This window comes from Thalassophryne amazonica, chromosome 3 (assembly GCF_902500255.1).
Source record: "Thalassophryne amazonica chromosome 3, fThaAma1.1, whole genome shotgun sequence".
Taxonomy (NCBI): Eukaryota; Metazoa; Chordata; class Actinopteri; order Batrachoidiformes; family Batrachoididae; genus Thalassophryne; species Thalassophryne amazonica.
In genome coordinates, this window is record NC_047105.1 from 83,363,984 (window position 1) to 83,381,426 (window position 17,443).

The following is a 17,443-nucleotide window of genomic DNA, read 5'->3' on the forward strand; positions in this document are numbered from 1 at the left end:
TTTTCTAAATTTGCAAATATCTCAAAAAAGCTTTATTCACATTGTCATTATGGGGTATTGTGTGTAGAAGTTTGAGGGGGAAAAATTTAATTCTCCAGGCTTGACAGAAAGCAGTCACTTTGCCTGTAGCGACGCTGCAGCTGGTGAATCTGGTTGGGGTCAGGGATAAACAGAACACCAGTCTTCCCCTCGCACACTTGGACCCTTGACTTTGGGCACAGCCAGGCTCGGATAGAGGGTGTTGGGGGGGTGGAGGAAAAGAGAAAGGATTATTAAGTGATATTGTTTGTCCTGACGGTACTTGTGTGTGTGTGTGCACGCACATCTCTTTTTTTTTTTCCTCTAGTTCCTTCTTTTCAACATTCTTTCTCCCTTCTTTCTGTTTTTTATTTCTCAAATCACATTCATACGGCATACGCGGTATAACATTTCTCTGTGTCTGTCACATCCACTGTCTCTCGTTTTTGACATAACTTGGCCTTCTGCTTATCCATATTTTATTTTAGTTTGTCCAATTGATTTCTGCTTAAGCTACCTCCTGCTGGGGACCCAAAATCTCTCACCCATATATTTACATGTGAGACAACTGTCCCCATATTTCTCCAGCATTATTCACACAATTGGAGAGCACCAGTTGACTTCATCAGGTTTTTCTTTCCGTTTTGTTCATTTCACAACTCAGTCACCTTTGACCCTCACATCAACTCAGAGAACTTCAAAATAAAACATCTTTTATTTCCTACAACTCAGAGGTCTCTGACCTTGTACACATGGAGTCAGCTCTTTTTTTCTTTTTTTTTCTCTTTCCTCTTTTTTCTCTTTTCTCTCTCTCTCTCTCCCCCCTTCCCTCTTTTTTATGCTGACTTTTACCTCAGAAACTCAGACCACTCATCTTTGAAAGATTCTTACAAGGGCCCACACAGTGTTCATGCGCAAGTTCTCATGAGCTCATCTCCCCAGACTGATCCTGGTAGTTATCTGAAAATGACTTCATCTGACCGAGATGTTTTTGTCTCAAGGCTGCAGTTAGGTGTGATCAGAACTGGGAATCAAAACAGACTCTGTGTCCCCCTGAGTCAGACAAAAACATGTGACTACAAGTATCAGTCGTTTTGCGCAAGCTGCATGAACAGTCTCTGGGTTGAACAAGGACATTTCACAGTGCGTTCCCACAGTGATGAACGTAATATAAAATAAACATGGCGTCACATGAAGACAGTTATTTTGCTTTCACACATCCATCTTGGAATAAGGCTGTAACATAACAAAATGTGGAAAAAGTGAAGCACTGTGAGTACTTCCCGCATGCACTGTAAATGACTTAGACTTGATGTACTTGACTGTTGTCTGTGCATTAAGTAGCTCTTAAATTACTATTATAACTAGTGATTTTGCACTGACCACTAATGTTTCACTCCCTCTTGACATTATAAATGGATAATTTGCTGCTCATCAAATATTTATAGTACAGCATACTTACACTGTTATAAATCCTCTTCCTGTATTGCATTATTTCTGTTCAGCTGTGATAAATTATATACAACTTGTGCAGAAAACCATATTTTACAGGCGTTCTATTTATTAAAATAGGTACATGAATTTGACTGGATATGATGTGATGTTTTCTTTCATGTTTTTAACATAATAAATTTATTATATGCAATAACAGACTTCATTGTGTTAATCTAGTTCAAACAATCACTAATTTAGAGCAAGAAACATTCAAATATTTTTTCCAGGTTAACAGTCTGAGGGTCAACATTATGTGTTTGCTGATATTTTACAATACATATTTGTTTAAATATGTAATTAACATTGAAACTTTGTAATTATTTTGACTTAATTGTATTTAATTGGTAATGTCGGTTACTTTTTCATGGTCAGGTCATCTGGGCCAAACGAGTGTGGCAGCAGTTGGCTCACGCTCATCTTCAGGTATGAGCCATCAGGCTTCGACATGTACACATTCCAACTGGACCCAAACTGTAGGGATAAGTGAAAATGAACAATTCTGACTTCAAGGAGGTCTTCTTGCTGAGTATGCTTCAGTATAACTAGCAGTGCAGTTGTTAATGAGAATCTACAGTGTACTTTATGTGAACTGGGTGCTTGCAATGATTTATCGCAGTTTGAATCAAGGCTTTTCACCATTCTCTCAGAAATAAAAAGATCAGGGCTGTGAAAATCCACAGAATTCCAAGGATTTCATTGTAGAAAAAAATCTTTTTAGTAAATTGTATAATTTTGCAATAAAGATCCGGGGGGGGGGGGGGGTTGTACTCTGCTGATTGCCCGGAATAATGATTGTCACAGAGTTAGGAAAATACCTATTACAAAATGTTCTTTTGTTGCAACATTGTACAACAAGGCATGAATCTTTTTCCATTTCCAGTTTCATTTCATCATTTGCTATCAAGTTTTTAAAAGAAGAATTTTGCAGTATGTCTGTGTCACGGAGGACATCATATAGAGCAGTAGGCAAGACGTCAATAATTACAGACCAATCAGTATCCTCCCTGTAATATCTAAGATCCTTGAGAAAGTGGTAGGGGAACAACTCACCCAACATCTGGAGGATGAGCAGCTATTACATCCCATGCAGTTTGGGTTTCGTGCAAATCACTCGACTGAAACTGCCTACTGCTTGCTCATTGAAACAATAAAATCAAACCTATACAATGGAGGGGTTGTAGGAGCTATTTTTTAGATCTCCGTAAGGCATTTGACATCGTTAGCCACCCCATACTACTGTCGAAACTAACACAATATAAACTGTCTTCAAATACTTTGGCCTGGATTAAGTCCTATCTGTCCGACCGTTCTCTGTGTCCGCATCAATAACATCAGTTCATCTATAGAAAATATCCATTTTGGTTTACCACAGGGCTCTAATATCGGCCCTCTCCTTTTCTCACTCTATATAAACGACCTTCCATCTGTGTGCGAAGATGTACACGTCCAGATGTACGCAGATGACACGGTCGTTTATGCCTGGGGGAAGGATGCAGAACAGGTAGCCAATAAACTCACCGTGGCCATGGAGAAGGTAGCCAGGTGGCCACATGACTGATGCCTCACCCTAAACGCAAAGAAAACTGCTACAATGTATTTCACTAATAAATGCAAAAAGTCACCCTTTCCCAATATTACAGTAAATGGAGAAACAATTCAGAATGTGACAGAGTACAAATATTTAGGTATCATGTTAGACCCCACACTCACCTTCAAAAAACACGTTAAACAACCGTGTCAAAGCCTCAAATACAATATTAAAACTTTTAAATGCATTAGAAACTCACTCACACAAGGAGCGGCACAAATCTTCTTTAATGCCATGATAATGTCCCGTGTTTACTACTGCATAACCTGCTGCTCCCAGACAGGAAAAAACACTCTCAGGCCATTAGAATCACTTCACAAGCAAGCCCTAAAAGTACTGGACAGGAAACCAAGACAATACCATCATTGCCTCAATTTTGACAATATCCAGAGATTTGCCTCAATTCGTCTGGTCTTCAGAATCTTAAATAACTCTGCACCTGCACCACTTAAGGATTTTGTTCACTTCACACCTACAGTCACTACCAGAGCCACACGAGCCTCCACCAGGGGGCAGTGTGCCATCCCAAAGTGCAAAACTTCATTTGCACAAACTGCCTTTTCTTATAATGCCATAAAAGAATGGAATAATCTTCCAAACGAATTAAAACATCACACAAGCTATATCACCTTCACAGCAGAGCTTAAACAGTGGCTAGGGAATAACCAAACCTGCCAGCACTAATATTACTGTGTAGAAGTGGTTATTTGTTATTTATGTCTTGATATAAAATGATAGATATATTAGGTAGGTCATTATGTATTTATTTATTTTTTTAAAGATAAGGACTTGTCTGTAATTGCAATCATTGTTGAAATCGTAATTTATTTTGTATATATGTGTGAAAGTTGGAGCGGTTGTGGGAGTGTGTGTGTGACAGTGTCGGACTGTATGTGTGGTATTGTTTGACTCAGTATTCCTTCACTGTATCTTATTATGCAATGGGGACTGCAGATGGAAACTAGCTATTTAGCTACAATCTGGTACAGATCATCTTTGTTTTATGAGCTTAATGTCTCTGTACATTGTCCCTTTTCAAATAAAGGCGAGTAATAATAATAGTGAGGATGGTGACAAAGACAATATCAAAAGTTGGATAAGGTTAACAGAGTCAAGAATCTGTGGAATTGGGGCGGGCTTGAATTTAAAGTCAGCAATGAATATCTTCATGAACACGTCCAAAAAATAAAAGAACTGGGAAAAGCGTACTGCATCTCTCCCTGGAACACAGACATTGTGCTGTTCAAACAGGATTTCATACAATCAGTGGCGGCTGGCCCATAGGGGGCGCTCGGGCGCTGCCCTAGATGTGGAGGGGAAAAGTCATAATATATATATTTAAAAAGTATTATCAATGTCAGTTTTACTTAATAGTATGTGCCTGCATGTAATATGAATGATTAAAACAACACTTCCTCCAACTGACTCTGATTCAACAGTGCATTTCCACCGACAGAAGCAGAGAACGTATCATTCCTCGTCTTGGGCGGTCATTCAAAGCGCCCTTGAAGTTTAGCGAAATAACCAATTGTATGTAGTTGCTAGGGAAAATTAATAAATATTTGGCAAATCAACATTGCCAAAATTAATGGCTTTGGGGCGCCGGAATTTTAGCCCTTGCTTCAAAAATGCGGAACGTAGATTGCTACAGTCAGTGATACACGTGACGCTGCAGCTGCTGCTGTCAGTCAGTCAGTCAGGAAGAGATGATGGTGACGACGACGTTTGGGTTATATTTATTTATTTTTATTTTGTCTTCGTGTGTTTTGCTGGAGTAAGTTGAACTCTTCAGGTTTAAAACGGGACAAAACTAATCAAATCAATGACACCAAAGTTTGGCGGGGATCCTTATGGAGGTGCGCACATCAGATCTTTCTCGTGGTTTAATGACAGTTGCACATCCCGGTTGGAGGAGAGACGTTTGTCTGACTCGTTATAAACCGTGTCAGGCTTCATTCACACTGTCAGCGTGCACACGTCACGGAGGCTGCTGATCTACACTCTTTACTGCGGGGTGGAAAGGAGCACATCCACCTCTGCCAGCTGCGGACTGACTCCTCTGGATCCACTTCAGCTCAGGTGAGCTGACGAGCTGCTCGGATTTATTCCCGAATGTTGCTCCTGGTGTGGAAACGAGGATGAAAATTTAAGATAAAACGAATGAGTGATGTTTTTTTTTTGTTTTGTTTTTTTGTTTGTTTTAGGGGGTCAAAGCTGTGATCTTTATTGGGACAGCAGAACAGTTATAATGGTAATAGGGGAGACCGGGGCTGTTTATAACAGTGTTCAAAGCTGCAGCCATGCTGGTATTTTGATTTCACTTTACACGTTATGAGGATCAGTTCACAGAAGTGAAATATTCTTTGGAGTATTACACACTCTAAAACAAATTATTTGCTCAGTTTAAAAACAAAACAAAACGCTAAAATAGCAATTTGCATGTTTTTTAAAGAAATTCTAACTCAGCCACTGAGTACACACAAGACACTTATAGTCAGACAAACCCAAGTTTAGCAACGCATTTAATTAAGTGGTTTTGTATACTTCATTTGCTTTGTCCTCTACACTGTTAATTAATTTTAACCAATTTAATTTAAAGGTTTTGGTGTTATTAGTTAGTCAAGTTATTTAATTTAAGTTTTTCAAGCTTCTTTAGTTTGCCTCCATTCCACTCAGTAATGTTCATGCAAAATATTACCTTAATTTTCTCTCGCTCTCTCACACACAGACACACACACATACACTCTCTCTCTCACACTGTCAGTCACACACACACAGACACACACACATACACGCTCTCTCTCACACTCTCACTCACACACACACACACACACGCTCTCTCTCTCTCTCTCTCTCACACACACACACTCACTCTCTCTCTCACACACACGAACACTTTCTCTCACACACACACGAACACTTTCTCTCTCTCTCTGTCTCTCTTAGAAGGTGATGTGAACATTGTAGTATGTACATAATGTTCTTTTGTCAATTGAAGAATTTTTCCATATTTTGAAAGAGTGTAAATTTGGTGATATTTTCTATTTTGTTAAGGTCGGTGTCATTGTGAACCCCAGGATCTGTTTGTCTGAAGATAATGGCAGTGCAGTACAGTTTGGTGTACTATGTGTGTAATTGGTGTCAAATGGTGAAATGTTCTTTGCTCAAGAACTTGAGTGTTGTATTTGATACTGTTCCTTTCCAAAGTAGAAATGGGGCCTAATATAGCTGTAAATGGTTAACTTTATCTGTAAAACTGCTGATTTTGAGGACATGAAATGATTATTGTGGAATTGTAGTAATTTTCCGACTGTTCACTTCAATGCCTGTACTGCACAAGGCAAGGGAATCAATTGGCACAGCAGCCCCACCAAGACTGTTTTTCACCAGCCGCCACTGCATACAATATAAGTGACTTTTTATTCATTTAGACTTTCTTTCATTGGAAAAATGACATTGTGGTTTTTAATGGTTACAGGAATTCACAAAAGAATATGTGACTTTTTTTTTTATCTATAAGGTATGTTATTGATATTTTACCAGGATTTTCAAAATATAGTAAAACAGGCATATAGTAGATTCAGGTGTACCAGCGAATTTTGTCCGTTATAATCGAAATCTGTTAAATGTATAAAATAGACAAAATCCTGAGAGTCCTTCAGGTGCCTTTTGGTGAACTACAGGTGGGCTGCCATGTGCCTTTTACTAAAGTGTGGCTTCCGTCTCGCCACTCTAGCACATAGGCCTGATTGGTGGATTGCTGCAGAGATAGTTGCCCAATGTATGTAACTGATTAGTTACAGTCAGGAGTTACAATCAGGGTCTGCCTCACTTAATGACCGGGTCAAAACTTTGAAAAAAATAAAATAAAATACCTGCTTTAAATAAGCACTGGACATTATATGCATTAAAAAGATTACATTTGGTCAAGTCACTCTTCTTGCTAAGTGCACTGCGGAGTGGTACCTTGAAATCCTAAAGCCTTATATTTGCCTCTGCAGCTCCGTAGCTATGGCCATGCAGTGATATCAGCTTCTGCATGACCCTTTTAAAATCTTTTTCTGGATCAGTTTGTCCCTCAATGAGCTCCACTTCTTTGTGCAATCATCATCCTCCAAACAAATGGTACGGTATGTACAATTTCCCTCTTTTTTGCGGGTCATTTGAGCATCTTTTTCTGATTCCGTGTTGTAAAGTTGGTCATATATGCAGACTTTTCTGCCAAACGTATTTGATCCATGCACTACAAAAACTTTACAAATATGATGGGAGAGGAAGCAGCGAAAACATAAAAGTGACCAATCACAGCCTTTTGTGGTCTCTCTCCATCATTTAACAGGGGCGTGGGTTTGCAGGCTTTGATTCATCACACCCAGGGGTATGTGTGAAACGTAACACCATATTACAGTGCAGGCAACAAGCAGCATTTTGTTAATTATCACCAGCCTTGAATTACGGCCCGCCTTGTTTCGGTCCCGTGTGGGCAAGGTTTGAAAAAAATAAACAGCTTTAAGCTTCAAGTAAATACAGTATCCACTTTCCTTGAATCGGCGAGTGTCAGTGCTGAATTTCATTTCGTACCTCTGTTAGTGGACATGTCCAAACTGCTCTGTCCGGTACATGGGAGGGGCTTTTAATTGAAATACATTACGATGGGATGGAGCATTTTGTCTGATGTGGCTGAAAATTTGTTATATACAGTGTTTATTACATGGAAAACTACACAGAAACATTGGGACTTTTGCTTTTGTCCAGTGAATGCGAATATCCAGTTCATACGATGACTGTTTAGGCGAGTTTTACTTCTACAAGGTTTAGCTGTGGTTTTTAAAATGCTTTAACAATCATTTCAGTCTGTGTAATTGTTCTGAGTTCATGCAGAATTTCATTTACAATTAAAAGAAAACTCATTCCAGGTCCTATTCTGTTATTTTGACATTATCATTGACAATTTAAATGAAATATTGAATGTTGGATGATTTAAATATGCACTTCTTTTGAGATTTTTTTTTTTCTTCCAGGAGATGCTGAAAATGTATCATTAGATACAAAATTAATTTGGCTTCTGGAGGCCTGTGGGCCCCATACCCCCAGCTCCTGGGAGGCAGCACCTCCCAGGCCCCCAGCACATTTTCCTCAGATTTTACAATTTTCATTTCGCAGCCCTGCACTTTTTATAGACAGGAAATGAACAGCTTGTTGAAGTGTGTGTGCTTTGAAAAGCAGAGATTATACCTCTCTCATGAACTGCCTGCAGCCACCACACGGATAGATGAATTGGTCCTTCATGTCACTGTAACATTTGAGAGAAAAAAAATACTACAGTGGACATGTTTACTATGTACTTAAGATACAAAATGTGCAGTAATTGTTAAAGAGAGAGATCTGTCCCAGTGTTTAGAAACTTGACGTTTGCATGTGTGTTTATTTGGAAGTGCATTAAAGCTGTACAGCCTTTAAAAATTCACAAAGCTGGCAAAATTTAGTTCCTGCTGAATAGAAATCCAAGCATTTTGAAATGTGTTGCAAAATTACAGCTCATTTGAATGAAGAGAACATATTTACTTGGGAGGAATACCATAAGGAATCTATACAGTGAGGAAAATAAGTATTTGAACACCCTGCGATTTTGCAGTTCTCCCACTTAGAAATCATGGAGGGGTCTGAAATTTTCATCTTAAGTGCATGTCCACTGTGAGAGACATCTAAAAAAAAAAAAAATCCGGAAATCACAATGTATGATTTTTGAATAATTTATTTGTATGTTACTGCTGCAAATAAGTATTTGAACACCTACCAACCAGCAAGAATTCTGGCTCACATGGACCTGTTAGTTTTTCTTTAAGAAGCCCTCTTATTCTGCACTCTTTACCTGTATTAATTGCACCTGTTTGAACTTGTTACCTGTATAAAAGACACCTGTTCACACACTCAATCAATTACACTCCAACCTGTCCCCCATAGCCAAGACCAAAGAGCTGTCTAAAGACACCAGGGACAAAACTGTAGACCTGCACAAGGCTGGGATGGACTACAGGACAACAGGCAAGCAGCTTGGTAGAAGACAACAACTGTATGATTATTTATTAGAAAGTGGAAGAAACACAAGCTGACTGTCAATCTCCCTCGGTATGGGATTCCATGCAAGATCTCACTTTGTGGGGTAAGGATGATTCTGAGACCTGGTCAATGACCTGAAGAGAGCTGCGACCACAGTCACAAAGATGACATTAGTAACACATGATGCTGTCATGGTTTAAAATCCTGCAGGGCAGCAAGGTCCCCCTGCTCAAGCCAGCACATGTCCAGGCCCGTTAGAAGTTCACCAGTGACCATCTGGATGATCCAGAGGAGGCATGGGAGAAGGTCATGTGGTCGGATGAGACCAGAATAGAGCTTTTTGGAATCAACGCCACTTACCATGTTTAGAGGATGAGAACAACCCCAAGAAAACCATCCCAACCGTGAAGCATGGGGGTGGGAACATCATACTCTGGGGGTGCTCTTCTGCAAAGGGGACAGGACGACTGCACCGTATTGAAGGGAGGATGGATGGGGTCATGTATTGTGAGATTTTGGCAAACAACCTCCTTCCCTCAGTAAGAGCATTGAAGATGGGTCATGGCTGGGTCTTCCAGCATGACAATGACCCCAAACACACAGCCCGGGCAACTAAGGAGGGGCTCCATAAGAAGCATTTCAAGGTCCTGGAGTGGCCTGGCCAGTCTCCAGACCTGAACGCAATAGAAAATCTTTGGAGGGAGCTGAAACTCCAAACCTGAAAGATCTAGACAAGATCTGTATGGAGGAGTGGACCAAAATCCCTGCTGCAGTGTGTGCAAACCTGGTAAAAAACTATAGGAAACGTTTGACCTCTGTAATTGCAAACAAAGGCTACTGTACCAAATATTAACATTGATTTTCACAGTCTTCAAATACTTATTTGCAGCAGTAACATACAAACAAGGTTGGGTAGGATTACTTTGAAATGTAATCCAAAGTAATCATTACAAGTAATCCAAATGTATGTACATAAATACATGTAATCCACATGTATTCTTTCAAAGTAATCCTACCCAACCTTGCATACAAATAAATTATTAAAAAATCATACATTGTGATTTCCGTTTTTTTTTGTTTTGTTTTGTTTTTGTTTTTGTTTTTTTTTAGATTATGTCTCTCACAGTGGACATGCACCTAAGATGAAAATTTCAGACCCCTCCATGATTTCTAAGTGGGAGAACCTGCAATCGCAGGGTGTTCAAATACTTATTTTCCTCACTGTATATATTTTTGTAACACTGTCTGCAGGAGGACGTATGTGTGTGCATGCACAACGTTTTGAAAACTACTGGAAGTTACTTTTGACCTCAGCGTGTAGCTGGGGCATGCATGCTAACATCTCTCTTGTAAATCACTTCAAAGGTGTTATCTGGTTTCAAAAGCAGCGATGTTAGATTTTTAGATGTATTTATTTCTCGCTAACCTTTACAAAAATATATAAGAAACAGATTTATACAGAAATAAGCCATTTCGGAGCATTTTCTGCCATGATGGATTATTTTATTCGAGAGAGCAGCCAGCAGACATCACCATGCATCTCTAATCTGATTGACTGCCACCATGTGCTTCCCAGCATCCCTCACGCAAGTCGGGGAAGCCCCTACATGATCTGTGACATCACTGTCAGACTGCACGAGTCACTACCATAAGTTCTCTGTTCTTTTGAAATTTTGCCCTTCAGGAGAACTATTTTTTTTTTTTTTTTTTTTTTTTTTTTTTAGGCGATGCAAATTTTGATCATATTGGCAATATCATATTATGAATCCCCTATTTAAGGCTAATATATAAAATTATAGTGGTGCCAAAGAAAATTATTTTTATTTCTGTCATCCCTTAGTAGTTGGTTTTGTTGCCTTATTAATACAGCTTACAATGTTATAATAAATTGAAAGTTGTAGAATTTTGAAATTTTATATTTAGTTTTTCCCCCCAAAATCCTTTCACAATGCTAAATAACAACGTAAATGTTCAAAAATAGGTATTAATGCCATGACCACACTCAAAATTGAACACAGAGGCGAGACAGCGAGAATGTGTTTCTATGTAAGTATGGCCCTGCGACAGACTGGCGTCCGGTCCTGGGCGCTCTATTACTGCTGGGATAGGCTCCAGCCCCACTGTGATCCTTGATTGGCATAAGCACATGTAGAAAATGAATGAATAAATTAATTCCATGACCAAAGGACCATCTTTATACAAAATTTAGTCAAAATCTGTCACTATTTTGTATGACATTATAGGAGTGTGGAATAATAATTAACAACCATAGGAGGACCTTCCACAGTGGTACCATTTCTACTTTATCGCATTAGTATCAGTTTGAAATGGCGTCAAGAAGAAGGCACCAGTTCCTTCTAGATTGGTATTACTTTGCACAGACAAGTAAGAGCGACATTTCACAGGGTCATCAGCTCACCAAATTCAGCAGTTATGGCAAAAACTAAATGAAACTATACCACATATCCTTCCCAGGAGCAAGTAAAAGCTGCAGTACCTTGGGACTGTTGTAAAAGTGCAGTATCTGTAGTATCAATCAAGAAAAAACATTGTGTTTTCTTTAACAAAAAAGACAAATGCTGTCATGACCAGCAAACTAACAGCATATTAATCAGAAGGATATTCAGAGGAATGAGAGGTTGGATCAGTTGTGGCAGTTTAGTGCATGATGTTGTGTACTGGTAATCAGGAAGTTAACACCCCATGGATTGAGTAATAGTTGACTACATACTGACGATTGCGAAAGGGTACAACTATGTGATATTGTTGGATTAATGTTTAATGATTAATGTTCCAACTTAAATGACATTACTTCGTACTGGACTTTACCTTGAAATGGCAATTGCCTTGAAAGCTGTGTGGCCTTGTGCCACCGCCGTAGACATTGCATTCCTCTCTGCGCACAGACCCAGGTTGTAACATGCATTTTCCACGTTGCAACCTGCTGAGCAAACAACACTGTCAGGTGTAGTCTTGACCACGATTGGTAGCATTTGACAATTTCAAAAGAATCACCCCAAAGTCAACAGATAATGGGTGTAATTGAAGCAGCTCTTCAAGTTATTGTTTCCCTGTTTAACATAAGACCATGTTATTCCACATCCCAGTTAAATTACTTTCACCCCTCCTCTGACAGTCCACAGCCTAAGTAAAACTGCTAAGCTTGACATAGTTTTATCTTTGAATCATGCACCATGTACCTGTGAACACGTGGTTGTCGAGGGTCAGCAGAGCACATCCTACTCTGAATTTGCTGTAAGAGCAGTAGGAGTACTTCTTTGCCTCTTGGGACTGGTGGATCAGCTCTTGGATGGTTTCCTGGGATAACTCTCCTGAATCCTGCTCTTTAATAGCCATCAGATTGCCTCCTGACTTGACTTGGTCCATGCTTCTTCTTGTGTTGGTTGAGCTCTGTTTGAGGCTGTGAGTGTTTTGACACAGCTTAAAATGAGAAGGGGGCAGGGTGCTATCACAGCCAATCATGTGGGTGTCTATGCTGCAAGCTGTCATGAGCCAATATACTTTTTTTTTTAACTCTCTGCAGAATTGTCCACGGTGATTTCAGTACTGTTACGTAATGATGATGGATTTCACTCCACAACTATTGTTTCGGTTTTTCTTTAAGATTTGTCATGGTTGGTGGGGCATTTTTTTTTCTTTTCCCAGATCAGTGACACACAAAAACAATTTAGGGAAAGAAACAATACTGAACAAAATTATAAATGCAACAGTTTAAATTTTAAAATATTTCAGGAATAGATTCCTAAGTTTTTTTTTCTTTCTGTGTATAGTAGATTGATTCCTATCTATATTATAATATCCTCTGTGTGCGTGTACAACCCCTGGCAAAAATTATGGAATCACCAGCGTCGGATGATGTTCATTCAGTTGTTGAATTTTGTAGAAAAAAAGCAGATCACAGACATGACACAAAACTAAAGTCATTTCAAATGGCAACTTTCTGGCTTTAAGAAACACTATAAGAAATCAGGAAAAATAATTGTGGCAGTCAGTAACGGTTACTTTTTTAGACCAAGCAGAGGGAAAAAAAATATGGAATCACTCAATTCCGAGGAAAAAATTATGGAATCATGAAAAACAAAAGAACGCTCCAACACATCACTAGTATTTTGTTGCACCACCTCTGGCTTTTATAACAGCTTGCAGTCTCTGAGGCATGGACTTAATGAGTGGCAAACAGTACTCTTCATCAATCTGGCTCCAACTTTCTCTGATTGCTGTTGCCAGATCAGCTTTGCAGGTTGGAGCCTTGTCATGGACCATTTTCTTCAACTTCCACCAAAGATTTTCAATTGGATTAAGATCCGGACTATTTGTAGGCCATGACGTTGACCCTATGTGTCTTTTTGCAAGGAATGTTTTCACAGTTTTTGCTCTATGACAAGATGCATTATCATCTTGAGAAATGATTTCATCATCCCCAAACATCCTTTCAATTGATGGGATAAGAAAAGTGTCCAAAATATCAATGTAAACTTGTGCATTTATTGATGATGTAATGACAGCCATCTCCCCAGTGCCTTTACCTGACATGCAGCCCCATATCATCAATGACTGTGGAAATTTACATGTTCTCTTCAGGCAGTCATCTTTATAAATCTCATTGGAACGGCACCAAACAAAAGTTCCAGCATCATCACCTTGCCCAATGCAGATTCGAGATTCATCACTGAATATGACTTTTATCCAGTCATCCACAGTCCACGATTGCTTTTCCTTAGCCCATTGTAACCTTGTTTTTTTTCTGTTTAGGTATTGATGGCTTTCGTTTAGCTTTTCTGTATGTAAATCCCATTTCCTTTAGGCAGTTTCTTACAGTTCGGTCACAGACGTTGACTCCAGTTTCCTCCCATTCGTTCCTCATTTGTTTTGTGGTACATTTTCGATTTTTGAGACATATTGCTTTAAGTTTTCTGTCTTGACGCTTTGATGTCTTCCTTGGTCTACCAGTATGTTTGCCTTTAACAACCTTCCCATGTTGTTTGTATTTGGTCCAGAGTTTAGACACAGCTGACTGTGAACAACCAACATCTTTTGCAACATTGCGTGATGATTTACCCTCTTTTAAGAGTTTGATAATCCTCTCCTTTGTTTCAATTGACATCTCTCGTGTTGGAGCCATGATTCATGTCAGTCCACTTGGTGCAACAGCTCTCCAAGGTGTGATCACTCCTTTTTAGATACAGACTAACGAGCAGATCTGATTTAATGCAGGTGTTAGTTTTGGGGATGAAAATTTACAATTTACAGGGTGATTCCATAATTTTTTCCTCAGAATTGAGTGATTCTGTATTTTTTTCCCTCTGCTTGGTCTAAAAAAGTAACCGTTACTGACTGCCACAATTTTTTTTTCCTGATTTCTTATAGTGTTTCTTAAAGCCAGAAAGTTGCCATTTGAAATGACTTTAGTTTTGTGTCATGTCTGTGATCTGCTTTTTTCTACAAAATTAAACAACTGAATGAACATCCTCCGAGGCCGGTGATTCCATAATTTTTGCCAGGGGTTGTATGTGTGCGTGTGTATAGCATTGATCACAGAGAAACTGGGGAGAGCTGACATTTACTGTTTGTTATGCTTATGTATTTTGGGTTAAGGATGAAAGCTGCAAAAACAGAAAGTTGACAGGACTAATATTTTTTGGCGAAATTAGCTATATTAGCTAACAACAATGAACAATGAACTTTGTGCTACAATGCACCATGGGAGGTAGGGGGTTTTAAATGTTACTGTGGTTCATGAGACACAAAAAACTCATTGAAGAATACAGCAGAACAAATCAGCAGATTGTCAACAACCAAGTGCAGGGTGGGTTCAATGCAACACACTTTATTACGCAACAACGATACCAACAGGTTGTGTGTCAGCAAAGAACCCCAAAATCTGGAAACTCATAGTCTTTATACGGTTCAGTTTAGTTGAGTTGGGGTGTTACCATCTTCTGACTGGTGGCCGGGCCAAGGCCGGGGTGTGACATGAACGGTCTTCAGGAAATTGGGAGGGGAAAGATAGCATATGGAGGTGTGGTGGTGTCTGTAGCTAACTTACTGTCCTCCTAACAGTAAAAAGTTTCAGTTCCAGGGAGTCCACAGAAAAAGATCATATCAAAGTTCAGTCAACAACAATAATACATTTGAACAGTTTATAATGATGAAACATTATTCCAACTACATGATAAATCATTCAGAGCATTTCCAAAATATTATGTGCACATTAGCAAAATATCAGATCCTTAAACATATTATAGCATAAACATCATGCCGGCATCAAATAATGACTTTATTCAAAGTGGTCAATGCCAGGCTTACCTACAGGAAATCAACAACACATGTCAGCAGTTACACATGGTCAATACAATTCATCATAAACACGTATTACAACCTTAATCAATCCATATAATATTGTATCATTTCAAAACCATCATTTATTTTTATTTTATTTATTTATTTTCATTTATATAGCGCCAAATCACAACAGAGTTGCCTCAAAGCGCTTCACACAGGTAAGGTCTAACCTTACCAACCCCAGAGCAACAGTGGTAAGGAAAAACTCCCTCTGAGGAAGAAACCGCAAGAAGACCAGACTCAAAGGGGTGACCCTCTGCGTGGGCCATGCTACAAACATAAATTACAGAACAATTCACAGACGAATATACAAGACATGCTATTGGCGCACAGGACAGGAGGATCGCCAACACGAATACAACTCCCATCTCTGGATGGAGCTGCACCTTAAACAGAGAGAAAAAACAGAATCAGGCATCAGAAAGAAAAATTACTGTGTAATTTGCCAGCATTAAACAACAAGAAAAACAGAGAAATACTAAGGTGATCGCCGGCCACTATCCCTAAACTTCACTAAAAGACCCAGAATTTACGTAAAGTTGAGGCTGCAGCCCGCTCCAATTGTTAATAAATGAATTAAGAGTAAAAAGCGTAAAACAAAACTGCACCAGTATGCTAGCCATATGAAAGGGAAAATAAGTGCGTCTTAAGTCTGGACTTGAAAATCTCCACAGAATCTGACTGTTTTATTGACGCAGGGAGATCATTCCACAGAACAGGGGCACGATAAGAGAAAGCTCTGTGACACGCAGACTTTTTATTCACCTTAGGGACACAAAGTAATCCTGCATCCTGAGAACGTAATGCCCGGGCCGGTACGTAAGGTTTAATTAGGTCAGCTAGGTAGGGAGGTGCCAGTCCATGAATAATTTTATAGATTAGTAGCAGAACCTTAAAATCTGATTTCACTGGGACAGGAAGCCAGTGAAGGGATGCCAAAATGGGTGTAATGTGGTTGTACTTTCTGCTTCGTGTCAAAAGTCTGGCTACAGCATTTTGAACCAATTGGAGACCCCTAATGCTAGACTGTGGTAAACCAGAAAATAGAACATTGCAGTAGTCCAATCTAGAAGAGATAAATGCATGGATCAGGGTCTCAGCATCAGCCATAGACAGGATAGGATGAATCTTTGCTATATTTCGCAGGTGGAAGAAAGCAATCCTAGTAATATTTCTAATGTGGAGGCCAAAGGACAATGAAGGATCAAAAATTACCCCAAGGTTCCTCACTTTGTCAGTGTGATGTATGACACACGAGCCGATGCTGAGTGTTAACTGGTCAAATTGATGCCGATGTCTCACTGAACCAAGAACCATCATTTCAGTCTTATCAGAGTTTAAAAGTAGGAAGTAATGGGTATTACGTTTGGAAAGCATATCCCTCTATGATTTTTATGGACACGTCTACGGAAGCAGGCCACAGTCTCAACTTGTTGAAAATCCCTCCCTGGCAAATAAACTGCACTATCACCATAGTAGATTTTCTGCACGAAATTCCCCGCTAAGCTAATGGATTCCACACCCACATTTGTCATAAGCTTTGCAGGGTCTCTAATCACCTGCTCCGTGGCCTACTGTAGATTCCTAATGTTACCCTCCCTATAGAGCTCTATCTATGTTCGCAGACAAGATGGCGGCGCCTTCCCCGGTAGGGTGGAGGCTGTCCGGCATCAGCAGGCCATGGCGGCCACAGAACGAAGGCCAGTTATCAATAAAGCTAAATCCTTGCTGTCTACAAAACTGCGCCAGCCACCTATTTAACGATGTCAGCCTGCTAAACGCCTCATCAGTACCCCGAGAGGGGAGGGGACCAGAGACTATTAATCGATGCCGACACATCTTTCTGGCAAGGTCACAAGTCCTCTCTATGTCCATTTTTGTGACCTCTGAGTGCTTCATCCTGATATCATTGGTGCCAAC

General features: G+C 39.6%; 1 protein-coding gene across 1 annotated transcript; it reads right to left on the reverse strand.

Annotated features, from left to right (window-relative positions):
* Positions 1-1,404: 1,404 nt before the first annotated feature.
* On the reverse strand, positions 1,405-12,912 carry LOC117507179 (cytidine deaminase-like). Its single transcript, XM_034166990.1, has 5 exons — positions 12,789-12,912; positions 12,361-12,679; positions 11,990-12,101; positions 8,336-8,393; positions 1,405-1,983 (listed from the first exon to the last, which is right to left on the reverse strand). The coding sequence occupies exons 1-5, from the start codon at positions 12,792-12,794 to the stop codon at positions 1,867-1,869; spliced, it is 612 nt and encodes a 203-aa protein (XP_034022881.1). The 5' UTR covers positions 12,795-12,912; the 3' UTR covers positions 1,405-1,866.
* Positions 12,913-17,443: the final 4,531 nt, after the last annotated feature.